Raw genomic sequence first — 14005 nt, forward strand, 5'->3', positions numbered from 1 at the left:
ACTGTAAATTAAAACAGTGATCTAATTACCGTACACAAAACAGGGCTGGCCCCCTATTAGCAATTTGCAGCTTAGCATCTTAGGGCTGGGCTAAGCCAATAAATAAAACCTGTTCCCTCCCTTGTGCTGGAAGCTGCGTGTGTAGCAACCAATGGTGCTGCTCAGCTTCAGCTCTGTGTTGTGACAAGCTGTTCCGTGCTGTAAGATCTCAGCGCTCCTGTTCTCTCCTTTGTACGTGTAGCTGCAGTGTCTCCACCACCACCTGATACAGAAGGTACACCCACCGAGGGGTTAAATAGCTTCTCTGGAAGGAGGCTTTGAAAGTGTGCAAGGAGGGAATCAAACTGAACTGGGGAGGAGGAGGAGAAGGAGGATCCCTGTGCAGAACACGCCTTGGCAGTAAATGCAGCTCTCTGTTATCGAACGCAACAAGAGCATCAGAAGGCACGGGCTGGTTTGCAGCGAGCCGTGGTGTGCCAAAAGTGACCTCAAGTGGTCAAGCCTCAGCCTTGACCTCAGCCTGTGCCACACGGTTTGTCTCTGGGCAGAGAGGAACTGCGATGGCATGCAGGCGCTAGTGGAGTCCTGAGTCCCGGGGTGTGTGGCACTGGGACTCTGCCCTCCTACTTTGATCTTTCCGAATCAGCCAGGTAGGAGGCAAAGGGAGATGCAGCTTGGGAAATGAGCGTCGCTAAGGAGGAAAGCCAGTGTCAGACGGCAGCTCGGATTGTCACTGACCTTTGCCGTAAGAAGAGCCTGCCCCAGTTGGACTTGGACACCTGCAAGGAGTTCCTCCTCTTTCAAGACCTGAGCAGCCCTGAGCCAGGTACAGTGACCTCTGTTCTCCTGTTAACTGCTCCTTGACTCCTATTCACATGATGCTATGGGAGAAGAAGGTCACCATGGAGGTGAAGCTTGTACAAATGCCCCCTTTATGCCAGGCATTTCCCTCTATCTCATTTTAAATCCTCTGCAGATGTGTGTTGGGGGAGTCCAAAGAAACCTGTTGAAACAGCAAGTTCTTGTAGTGTTTGCTAAGTGAAAGAATACTCAAAGTGAAAGAATATTCAAAATATCTGGGAAAGAAGCGGGGGAAAATGTGTAGAAACACCTCCTCCCTGTTCAAAGAGTTTAAGGGCGGGGTGCATCCATTTTTAGGAAGTCTTTTAGCGAAGTCAAGCTCAGTCTGTGTACCTGTGTACTTTGAGTTCTCAGAGTTTCACCTGTTAGTTAGCACAAGGTGGTGGGTACCCTTGCATTCTGACAGCTCTGTGGTTAGCAGTAAAAGAGAGAGAAAAGTACATTTTACTCATTAACTGAGTGCAGCTTCTATGAAAGAAGTAAATGGGGTGCAGTGCTACATGGAAAAGCTCAGAGACTTGAGTTAAACTTGACTTTCCAGTGGCAGTAAAAGCCATCAAGGAATCTCATTTTAACCCCATGCTAGATAGTAGGAGTATTCTTAGGGTTGATATTATGCTCTCCCCCCCCCCCCGGGTCAAAACCTGTTTAAAATATTGCTTTAAATCCTGCAGTAGTAGACATAGGAGGATGAGTCTCTTAAGAGCTATTAGCTGTGATACCTAAATGGACATTCAGACTAGAAGCAATATTGCCAGGGCTGTCTTACCCATAGGCGCTAGGGATGTGGGGCACCCGGGCGCCAGGCTCTCAGGGGCACCAGGCTGAGAGTCCAGGGCCCGAGAGTTGAATCCAGGGAAGAGCCCACCCATCGGTTGGAGCGCTGTGGTAGGCTCTTCTGCTGCGGGTGGCTCTGCACCGTGACTTTGGGGGTGACTGAGCCAGCAAGACGCTTAGCTGACCGGCCAGCTCTGCCCTTCTGTGTGCCTAGGACTGGGCAACCGGGGGGGGGGGGCGCCGGGTGGATCTTTGCACCCCGGCGCCGCATATGCTTAAGACAGCCCTGAATATTGCCCTTTACTGAATGCTGTGGGCAAACCACAACAGAGGGCAATTACTTCTATGGCCTGTCTGTGAGTTTCTCAGAGGAATCTGACCAGTCTGATCCAGCAGGTCTCATGCAATAGGTCTGCTTTTGTGTTCTTAACACAGACTTCCTTATACTGCCTTGCCATTTTTATATTAAGATGCACAGCAACACCCATGTGCCCCACAGGACCAGGGAGAGTTCTGTGCCATCTCCAGCCACAAGTAGAGGCAATTTATGCCTGTTGAAACATTCATCACCACAGGGTTTGAGCACTGGTCTGAATCACAGCTGCTTCCTAGAATTGCCTTTGACATGCCCTTAGGGAAGGTTTGCTTTAAAATCAACTATCCTAGGCCAGACTTTCCTGACTGTGGGAAGCCAACAGGACGCCTTCATGAACAGGAAGTCTTTGCTTGTTGCTTGATAGAATCCTTTCCCAACCTGGTGCCCTCCAGATGTTTTGGACGACAACTCCCATCAGCCCCAGCCAGCATGCTGGAGGGCACGTGGTTGGCAAAACATCTGGACGGCAGATGAGTTTCTAAAGCGAGAGAGAGATAGCTGGACTCACATCTGCCACAGACTGGTAGACCTGCCCCTGGTTCCAGGTGTAGGTGTGTGTGTGTGTTTTCTTCTGACTGTTTCTCCTTGCTATGGGATTTGCACTTTACTTGCCTGGCATTCTTTTCTTTGGAATGCGGAAGGATAACTGAACAGACGTTTGGCATTCAAATCAGGACCCAGAACTGAACCCTGGTACAAAATAAACCCTGTTCACGAGGCACCAAGAGGGGTCCTGGCAAGCAACATTTCTGAAATAATAAACTGCTTCTCTGAAGCAGTTCACAAAAACTTTACATTTCAGAGTTGCTCACCTGAACCCATCTCTGGTTGATTGCTCTATATCCCTGCAAACGGCTGACTATCAGGATGGATGCTGTGATTTCAGCGGGGATTACCTGATTGCTGAGGTAGCTTCGCTATTGCTTTAAAGCAGCCCATCGACCTGCTGTTCGCAGCAGAGTGCAAACAATGCCCTGATTTCGACAAGCAACCTCGTGTCGTTTACTAGAGATGGTGCTGAAATTCATAACTGCCTGTCTTGGAATACCTCGCTTAGAAGATTTGGTGGCATTGTGAAGCATGCTCCGTTTTCTTTAAAAGTTCTTCTCCGGCTTGGGTCTTAATCCAAGTTGGCACATCTCCATCCAGCCCTGATGCTTTGAATGCTGCTATAACAGTTTCCCAGGCACCAGGGAGCCAGGGAAGTGCAAATATTCAGGGTGCCTGAGTCCACACTGTGTTTCCCTGACAAATCAGAAGTATTTGCTGCTTGCTAGAATTCAGATGATCTCTCAAGACTTGCAGTGTATTGCAAGACATGATCTGCTTTGCATGCAGAACACCCCAGGTTCAATTCCCTGCATTTCCAGATGGGACTGGAAACATTCCCTGTCTGAAACCCTGGAGACCCACTTCCAGTTCAGTGTAGGCAATGATGAGTTAGATGCACCAATGACCTGACTCACTGTAAGGCATCTTTCTATGCTCCCATGGATTGGCCCTAGATCCCAGTAGACATAAGATTGAGTGTTAGAGAGCTATCAGGTCTGCCATGAAAATAACTGTATAGAAGAATGGCAGGTGAAGTTGATGGACTATGTCGAAATGGCTAAAATGACCAGAAGACTCAGAAATCAGGAAGCCCAAAATTTTAATAAGGCATGGGGGAAATTTATAATTTATCTTAAAGACAACTGTAAACAGTTAAAATCTTGAGTAGGATTGGAATATCACTTGTAGTTTAAGGGTGAATTCTGGACACAATGGAGATGTAAAAGATTTGGACCATCATAAAAGATGCAGGAGGAAATGTTTAATAATAGGACCAACAAAGGGAAGGATGGGAGTCCAGGAGATTCCTTGGAATCTTGTTTTTATGATTTATGTATGATATCTCTCTGTAAAATTTTAATTTGAAAAACCAAATAAATCAATTAAAAAGAAAAGAAAAAAGATCTGTAGATGTCACAGCACAATCAGAGCAAGGACTGGGAAACATGGAACTTGTGGAGGATGACTGATGTAGAGATTTGCGCTGAGCTCTTCTTGGTAGTAAAGGATGGACTCCCTTTGGCTCAGGGCTCATCCAGACTCCCTTTTGCGCTGTGTTTGTAGCACAAGTCTGTAGTTTAAAGCTCTGTGTGTTGGTGGTGTTTTTTGTTTTGCTTGCCTCAGAGCCTTCCCTGCAAAAACCCACTCTTTACTACTGACAACAAGTCTGTGGGAAAAAACCAAATTGCTATTTGTTCCAGTTCAGCATTAAGTGGTTTTTCCTTGGAAAGTGACAAGGCACAAAAAGAGAAGGCACTCAGACACAGACTGGGAAAGCATGGACCTCTGTCTAGAAAGCACAGGGCAAAAGGTAAGGGTGTCTGGAATTTGGCTCAGCAAATGACTCATATGTTCTGAGCTCAGTTCAGAAATCCTACTGCACATATTGGCAGTATGATACTGCCCAAATGCTTCCCCCACCCTCACAAGCCTGAAGACCTCAGCCTCATGAATTATGCCCTCTTTTCTTCCCATCACACTTCTCAGGAGGTCAGTGGCAGTAGCTGTTACCAGGAGGACACTTCGAAAGAACTCCATTTCCCCCTGGTGTCCAGAAGCTTAGTTTACAATGTGAGCTAGATAAGTACTTCTTAGGGGAATAGTGCTTAATGTATAATGCAATTGAGCATTACAATCTGGAAATGTTCATATACTGAAATAGTGAAATTTGTACTTTGATAACATCATTGCTCCTATTTTAGCAGTGAATAATCCAACCTATCCTCTGAATATTGGTGTGTTTTTCCCTTGTAAGTAAGAAGAGTATAATATTGTGCATAGTGAGGAGGAAATGGACAGATAATTCCCCTCTCCCTCATATTACCAGAACTCAGGGACATCCTAGGAAGCTGAAATAATAATAATAATAATAATAATAATAATAATAATAATAATAATAATAATTATTATTATTATTATTATTATTTATTATTATTTACAACCTACCCATCTGGCTGGGTTTCCCCAGCCACTCTGGGTGGCTCCCAACAGAATTAAAAACTAATAGAACATCAAACATTAAAAACTTCCCTAAACAGAACTGCCTTCAGATGTCTTCTAAAAGTCAGACAGTTGCTTATTTCCTTGACATCTGATGGGAGGGCATTCCACGGGGTGGGTGCCGCTACGGAGAACTTCCTCTGTTAGATGATTCAAAACAGCACAGTTGAAAGAAAGATGCTTAGATAGTTGAAGTAATTTTAATCTGTTTTATTTTTTTGTAAACTGCTTTGAGGGTTTTTTTTTTTTTTACAATGAAGTGCTGTATAATTTTTTATAAAAGGCAGCTTCGGTGCCAGAACCAGGCCTAAACACTGATTCAAATGGATCTAGAAAATCATAAAAAAAGCAAATCCAAAATTAACTCCAGCAGGCATGGTCAACAGTCAGATATGATTGGAAGACATCAGGTTAGAGAAGGCTGGGCTCGTAGCTTCAAACTCCATGACTTATGAATTTAGATAACCATTATTTGCTTCTATATGAGCACATACATGAATTTGTATGTTGTCAAACAATCTAGGCTTGTCATGACCTGAAAAATCAAGTTTTTATACTTTACACATAATTCTTATGCCCATATATTGTATAAAACACAAGCTGATGATAGGACAAATTGAGAGGATGAAAGAGGAAGACATGGCTTTCTAGTACACAGAGTTACAAAACCCTCCTGCCGCTTTGAACAGCAGTGAAATTCTCTTGGAACTATTGGAGAGCTCCATGCCATGCTAGCCTACTTTCTTCTCTGTGGTCCCTGATAATCAGTCCTGAGGCAATGCTCACAGGAAAGACTCCCATAGGCCAATATTGATGACTCCAGAATGCCTGACTGCACAACTGAGGCAGGAGGGCAGAATGAGAACATTTGTATAATGGGCTGAGTGCAACCAGCCAACATATGCCTGGCACTTTTCCTATGATAATAAGAGGTTTCCTTCCGGGATGCCTCAATGTCTCCCTGTGTTATCTGAGCCTGCATGCAGCATATTTCCGCACGGGTAATTTCCCATGTGTTACAACCTGCAGGCAATCACTTGTAAATTTGTATTTTTTGCCAATCAGACAGAGCAGAAAGTTTAGTGGACCACAGCAGAGGAAACCAAGGAATTCTGAGGTCTGGAAACTCTGAGAAGCTGATCTGAAGAGTCAAGGGATGCTCTGGAATGCTTCAGATTGTGGCACCAGGACTGTACTGGAAAGGAGTGAATTTCAGCAGAAATAGGCCACTATGTCAGTAGGAAAACTGAGGGCGGAGTCAGGAAGGAAGAGGCAGAAAAAATGTCATATTGTCCAACTGGACTTTCACTCACATAGCTCTGGATCCTAGCCTTTGCTTGAAATGGAGTAGTCATATGTATTTTTTAAAAGGAGCAAATGTCCCCCACTATAATGTAACATAGTTAGAGGAGAGGCAAACTATTTACTCATTTTCACTGACTTCAGTTAAACACGTTTGATGTGGCTTGATAGTAAAAACACATGATATTCAATTGTATAATCTCATGATGCCTGCAGGTTTACTGGTTTGCTATTTTGGCCTACACTGATTTTAAACCCCTACCCACCCACCCATAACGTAACAATGTGGTACATCCGCACATAACCTCGTGAAATCAACTCAGTGCAGCACAAAACAATACACTGAGAACAACTTTTGAGTGTACTCCATGCATCTGTTAGTTTCTGGTCCATGCCACTTTTGCTTGTCTTTACCCACAATTCTGTATTTAATCCACAATTTTTAAAATAAAAAAGTGTATTTGATGCATTCATACTGCCTAGAACTGGGTCACAATATCCGGAGAAGTGCAAAATTGGGAGGTAGCGAAGTTCCAATTTGTAAATTAGTCTGAGGTGTGTGGAACAGGTAATTTCATATAGGAATTTGAAAAGATTAAATTCCTCAAACATCCCTACTCCATGGCAGCTGCTGTCACACTGCCTTTCCCACATCTGCCTTTATTCATTTGTTGTGAAGTTTTTTTAAAAAAAGTAACAGCCTATTCAGTTGTGCCTGTTTTCTTAGTGGTTCACTTTCTGTCATTAATTTGGGGTATCTGGTAGCATGGGTTTTGCACACTGATCTACATCTCTCTGCATAATGAAGTACATTTTAAAAACACATAGCAATTGCAAGAAGAGAACACCACTGAGACAGACTATTTGGCACTTGATAACCCACTGATACGCCTAATTAAGGGTTTGTTTTTGATACAAACGTGAAGAACTAGATCATCAAATACAAAGCTGGTGCTAGCCTAGAAAACCAACTCTAGGCAAGTTTAAGCTTTGATGAACTGCACCGTAGGCAACCCTTGAAAATGCTGCTATCAGGGAGTGCCGCTGGATATAACTGGCATAGGTGGCGTTATGTCTGGGAAGAACTGTGATCATGCAAACATAGGCAGGGAATAGGAAGAAAGACAGAATAGCCTTCAAGGGAAAAAAGAGGCTTGGGAGGGAAAAGAGTTCACTGGAAACTGAACTTGCCCAAGGCAAAGGGAAGGAGGAGGTGGGGGAGTGGTGGGAGAGACAGGCTAATTATGGGGTGCATGGACAGGAAGCGGCAGAACCAAGAATGTCCAAACACAAGCTTTTGAACAGCCTTAACAGCCCTTTAGTGTTTCCTTCTCCGGGGGCTTCTGAGAGGTGGGAGTCAATGAAATCAGGAAAGAGCAAGTGATCATGCATTGCAGGCTAGGGTGGAGTTGAGCAGAAGGAAATTCTGAGAGCTTGAGCCACTTTTCAGGGAAAAGATGAAAGGAAAACCGAGGTATGTTAAAATAGCAGTTGGTGCAATGCAGGCAAAGTGAACACTCAGTCTGCTCTTTGTCAAAACACAAAAGCAAACGACACCCAGTGAAATGGTGAGGTAACAGGTTTTGAGCAAAATACATGCTGTTTGCTTGTGACACTCACTGCCAGAACATCAAGGAGGCCAAGAATGTTGGGTGGGATTGAATATGGACTTGTCACATCCAAGCTGCTTATTGCAGCAAGAATAAGATAACCTCTGATAACAGGCTGCAAGAAAGACAAATCGGGGAGGGGGGGCAGGTTTACATCAGTGGTCTGTTATCAGATGTGTGCTATCAGTGATTCAACTGGATGTGCACATCAATGCACTTTGGGCTGGAAGGTGCTTTCTAATGCATATTGTGGAACAAAGGGAAAGAAAACACAGCTTGGTCATCAGTGCAAGTTCCAATTCACCTGTAGCAGATTTTTAAAATACAATATGATGTATAACACAGGAAGCAGCAGCAATGTGAAAGCTGTCCTTTTCAGGATGTGCTAAGCACTGGCTGATCGGTGGGCATATTCTTCTCATATTAATGTGAAATGTTGTTGCTGCTGTTATTTTTATATGTTAAATGTGTTAGTATCTTTCAATTAAAAAGAAAGCACAAAATGGTCTAAAATATACAGCACCAAACCAGATAAGCCCAACTGAGGGATCATCATCATCATCCTTTCAATTTGTACACCACTTTTCTATATTACTGTACACAAGGCAGCTTACAAACTGAAGAAACAACAAAGATCACAACCTTATAACAATCTGGTCCAATACAAAAAATGTCATAATAAAAACATAAACAACTTATATCAAATAAAGTAATATTCAATAATCCATTCAAACATGACAGTACACAATAAAATTAAATATACACACTTACCTTTCCTCCACTCTTCCCAGGCACAATCTGTGATTTTTATTTGTCTTTTTGCTTAGAGCAAACATCAATCCGCATAAAACCCGAATTGACGTTTCCTCCAGTTCAGCTTTAAAGAGTGGGTTTTCACAGAGAAAGCTCAGAGTAAAAAACACAAAAAAGACACAAGAGTGTTAAAGTGCGGACCTCTGCCTGGAAAATGCAGAGGAAAAGTAATTGTGCATAAGTCCTGAAGACAAAAAGCATCAGCATTTAAAGAACTTTGGAGAACAGAACTGGCATCAAAACCTTAAGTGCCCTTATCCTCCCAGACCTCATGTAAAGTAGCTGACATCATTCCCATTTTACAGATGGGCAAGTGGCTTACCAAAGGTTAATCATTAAGCCCATAGCTAGAAATTCCGGGAGCCTTGGGTGTATGTGGAAGTGTGCCTTTGTCTTTATAAGCCACCTATTCTATTAAAAAGGGCTCTCTTATTTACACCTTCAGTGGAAACCTGTGGCACTGGCCAGGATTTCAGACGAACCTCTCTTGCTTGCAGCATTTTGCATCAGCTTGTTATATACGTTGTTGCCTTATTGAATGGCTGTGCAGCTTACCGTTTGCTATGGAAATAGTAGCCCCTGCTGCTTACTTAAGCCCATGCATAGCAATTTGTCATTGATTCTCTGAAGCAGGCAACCCAGCGAGAGGCAACTCTGTGTGTAAAGTGAGTCAGACCTCACTGCTGCATGAAAGGTTGCAGCACACACAGCAAAGATGATAAACTCCAGACTGTAATTAAAAAAATGGTTGGTGCCATAATGGAGCAACAGCAGCTGGCAGGTCTATGTCTAATGGGCTACCTGTTGTTGTGGAGATAAGATTGACTGTGTCTCTAATAACAATAGGTATTGAGCCATTTCACTCAGTGGAGTTTGATATATTTGGGGCAAATCTATTAACCAAGGAATAAATCAAAAGGTGTTTTCAGTTTCTGAATTTATTGATCTGTTTTAGAAGCTTACAAGCCTCACCAGGCTCATCACTGCAATTTTAAGTGCTGAACTGGCAGTCCTGTATGAAGACTAAATTGAGCATAAGGTACCAAAATTAGGGTAGCTTGGAAGCAGCATTTGCTAATACCTTTGGATTGCCCTGAAGCAGTGGTATGGGTTCATGCCCAGTCTAAATAGATTACTTGGGCATCAGTCCCACTGATATTGTGAAATAGGACTCAGTTCCATGTGATACGTTTAGGACTGGGTTGTTCAAATTATCAAAATAAAGCGGAATTTGTTACCAGTGGCATCGCTACAAATCTGGATGTTGTGACCATGTATACTTCTTGATACTGCAATTGGAGGTGAGGACTTTGCTGTGGATGGATACTTCCAAACAACCCTGAAAGGAAAAGATTGAGGAATCCTGTAGAAAAACTAAAACAGGAATTAATATTACAAAGACACGAATACTTATCTGGTAACTGGCAAGATGGCAAGATTGGGGGGGGGGAGGAAGGGGTGTTATGATTATGTTTAGTTGACTACTAAACATATTTGTTATGCATCTATGACAACCAATAAAAATATTTAGAGAAGAATATAAAGCAGTGGTCCAGCAGTCCTGATCTTATGACGTTACTTCTGCCTACACGTGAAATTCGGGGTGTGAAACTAATTTGAAAAACCACTGTGTGGACTATGGGGCAAAAATTCACAGTTATAAGAACGTTACTTCTTTGTAAGGCTCACACTTCATCATGAGCCTTCTTAGCATAGAGCAACAACAACCAGAAGAAAAAAGGCCAAAAGGAATTTACAATATTATGGAAAGTGCTACTGCAGATTCCAGCTTTGTTGCCTATGACACCTTAATTTTGTTGCGGTATTTTTCTAGTGGATTCTACAGCAGCGATGTTTAGATTAGGTAAGTGTCAAGCTGTTGCTAGTTACTCTAAACAGATAATTAAGTCAATTAGCAAAATAAGGCACTTAATGGGAGAAAGTTATTGATATAAACATTTCGGCAAGCGTGTTGCAGAGGGAATTAACTAATGCTAAAGCTGTATTTCACAAACCACTTAATATAATGTGGCCCCAATTACTAGCTTGGAACTAGGGTCAATTATTTCTGTGTTAAATTTGTAGGCTTGCATGCTGATTCAGCGATTCCTTGTGTTGTAGTATCATACATAAATCAATGGATCAGAGTCATGGAAGAATGTTCTTTGCAGTAATAAAAAAAGGTATCTGTTTCAGTTACAGCTGCGAGAGCTTGTAAATTCCTGACATGACTCTACAGACACCATTTTTATAGCCTTATGGGGGCTGCTGTGTGTGTGTTTTGACTAGATCCCCAAGATCCAACAAGTACAGCCAAGTGTTTGGCATGATGGCCTAGTGGAGAAGACTTACACTTAGAATTAAAGAAAAGGGCACTCGGCCCAGGAATTTATTTTCATCACTAGCACCTTTTCAAGCACAAACCTGCTTCTTGTTTCTGTCTATTAGTATTCATTTCAGAAAGAGAGACAGAGACTTTAAATTGTCATTCTTGTTTAACTACTCTATTGTTAGCTATTGTTGTTGTTGTTACTATTATAAATGGGACGCAGGTGGCGCTGTGGTCTAAACCACTGAGCCTCTTGGGCTTGCCGATCAGAAGGTTGGTGGTTTAAATCCCCACGATGGGGTGAGCCCCCGTTGCTCTGTCCCCAGTTCCTGCCAACCTAGCAGTTCGAAAACATGCCAGTGCAAGTAGATAAGTAGGTACCACTATGGTGGGAAGTTAAACAGCATTTCCGTGCACTCTGGTTTCCGTCACAGTGTCCCGTTGTGCCAGAAGCAGTTTAGTCATGCTGGCCACATGACCCGGAAAGCTGTCTGTGGACAAATTCCGGCTCTCTCGGCCTGAAAACGAGATGAGCGCCACAACCCCATAGTCGCCTTTGACTGGACTTAACCATCCAGGGGTCCTTTACCTACTATTATTAAGTTGCTTGAATCATGAAAATGACTTGAATCAAATTACAGACACCATAAAAATATTAAAAACAAATACAGTCAATAAAAACCTTAGAAACCCCACATCTTTACAAAATAAAAGACTTGCAAATCTTGCCCCACAAAAGAGGCCACAAATATTAAAAAATTGAGGTAATTTTCTTTTTTTCTTTTTCCCCAAGCGTCTAACAATGGATGAAGATGGTGCCTGGTGGGCTTCCCTGAGGGGGAGCATTCCACAAGTGGAGAGGCATCACCAAGAAGGCCCATTCTCATGTTGCCACCCTCTGGACCTCCCATGGAGGAGGCACACAGAGAAGGGCCTCAGATGCTGATTGCAGGATCTGGGTTGGTTCATGTTGAAAGAGGTGATCCTTGAAGTATTGAGCTTCTGAACCTCAGAAAGCTTTGGAGGTCAAAACCTGAATTGAGCCCTGAAACTAATTGGTAGCCAATGCAGTCTTGCCAGAATTGGAGTTATACAATCGGGCAAAGAATGTTGTTTCTGCTACTTTTCTGGTGACTGCCCCAATGCCTTGGGTTACCTCCCCCCGCTTCCTTAGGGCCTCTGTCATTCCCCTTGCTGACCACCTTTTCTTTTTCAAATGCTTCCGTTTTTGTTTTGTGTGGACACATCTGCTATGTGATGTCTGGATAGAAAGCCTCTAGATTGCTTACAGGAAAATCACCCCAATTTGACCTTCATATCCTCCTTTATGTCCCATTTCACTTCTTATAATGTCACTATTTCATCTATGACAATGGTGGCTCTGCTTAGACCAGGAATGGTGCCCCACCCTGTTTTGAAGCACAATGTATTATTCTATTGTCAACACACAATGCCTGCAGAACATCAACATTTACAGCACACTGCAAAACAGGAATAGCTGCTCTCTACCATCTTGACCACACAATGCTTCCTGGTTAAAGTTGTGCCTCCTCTAGTGCTGTCTTCTCTAACTTGCATGAACCTTGAATACAAGTAGCCTAGTAGTGAGCTGTCTAGTTGAGTCATGCCATGTGGACCTAAAGACATAATGCCAGAGGGTAGCTCAGAAGACTGGCTCTTCCAAATGTCTAGATGGTGTAATTTATGCCAGAGGCAGAAATTAATTTCACTTTCATGCAGCTTTCTTCCATCCATCTTCAGGGGGTAAAGCTGGTTGTTGTTTTTTAAAATAAAAAGCACGAGTAGATTAAATTTCTTTTCTGAAAAGTCCAGGTGATCAAGGTTGACTGAAGGCCACTATAACTTAATGATCAGCAAAGGCCAAGTGAGCAGTCTTTTCTCAGCCTAGATTGCAGACTGCTGGTGGCAAGGATCCATCCATAATTTCCCATTACAGGCATACAATTGCAAACCTTCCGAAAGTGTGATGTAAAATAGCATGTCAAGCAACAATCTGAACCCTCAACCCCCTCCCCACAGCCCCATATACTACTTTCTCTGTAGTATTACAGTCTTATGTCTAGCCAGATTTAACCATATCCTATAGGGCCAGAAGTACAGGCACAGCACATGATATGCCCTATCTTTGGGGATTTAGTTTGGACAAGCGAAGCAGCAGGCCAGGGATGAATGGCATTAGAGCATCAAAGTGAATCTTTCTGATTCATTTTAGCCTTAGGCTCAGCATTTCAAGAGGAGATGATGTTCCCCAGGCAAAAAACTGTGATGGAGCTATATTGTGTGATGGAATCCAGACTGCCTGTTCCACAAATGGAAAAGCTTCTTCCCTTCACTGAGATCAAGTAGACCTTTCTGTTGGAGATAAGGTGGTGGGGGTGAATGTCTCAGATTCCCGCTTCCCACACTGTGTCACTTCATGCTGCTCTGGAAGGTCCCTCAACTATCTAGAGCAAACCTTCAGGAGACGTGAGAGAAAGGACTGCTTCCTTGCCCTCTTCACCCAGCACCAGTGAAAGAGCACTGAGTGCAACTCTGGGTCCAAGCCAAAGGATCTTGTGGCACCCTAAAGACTGGCAAGTTTATTACAGTAGAAGCTCTTGACATGGACTATAGTCCACTTTGCGTCTTCTGTATAGTAATTTGGATATCATCCCTTGACTATAGCGTAGCCATACTGTGTGCATTGCAGAGTACATTTTGGCTGACCATGCTGAAGAGAGACAAGGCTGTAAATGTTAAACTGAATCTTCTACTTAATAGCACCAGGTGTTTCTGAATACAACTCAAACCAGTGAGGAAAATGAAAGAGAAACTATGATAAACAACTCAGGATTGTTATACAGAAAGTGTGCGTGTGGGGGGGGG

At 43.1% G+C, this 14005-nt stretch overlaps 2 protein-coding genes across 3 annotated transcripts in view; both read left to right on the forward strand.

The window, feature by feature from the left end:
* The window catches only part of BCAS2 (BCAS2 pre-mRNA processing factor), a 203184-nt gene that overhangs the window by 171166 nt on the left and 18013 nt on the right, over nt 1–14005 (forward strand). The gene's annotated exons all lie outside the window — the stretch shown is intronic.
* SYT6 (synaptotagmin 6) overlaps nt 202–14005 on the forward strand; it is a 134290-nt gene continuing 120486 nt past the window's right edge. For both annotated transcript variants that reach the window (XM_081194728.1, XM_081194729.1), the window contains exon 1: nt 202–826. In XM_081194728.1, the coding sequence (XP_081050854.1) occupies nt 682–826 (145 nt within the window). In that variant the 5' untranslated portion in view covers nt 202–681. The remainder of the gene's footprint in view (nt 827–14005) is intronic.

This window comes from Podarcis bocagei (assembly GCF_964188305.1).
Source record: "Podarcis bocagei genome assembly, chromosome: 5".
Classification (NCBI taxonomy): Eukaryota; Metazoa; Chordata; class Lepidosauria; order Squamata; family Lacertidae; genus Podarcis; species Podarcis bocagei.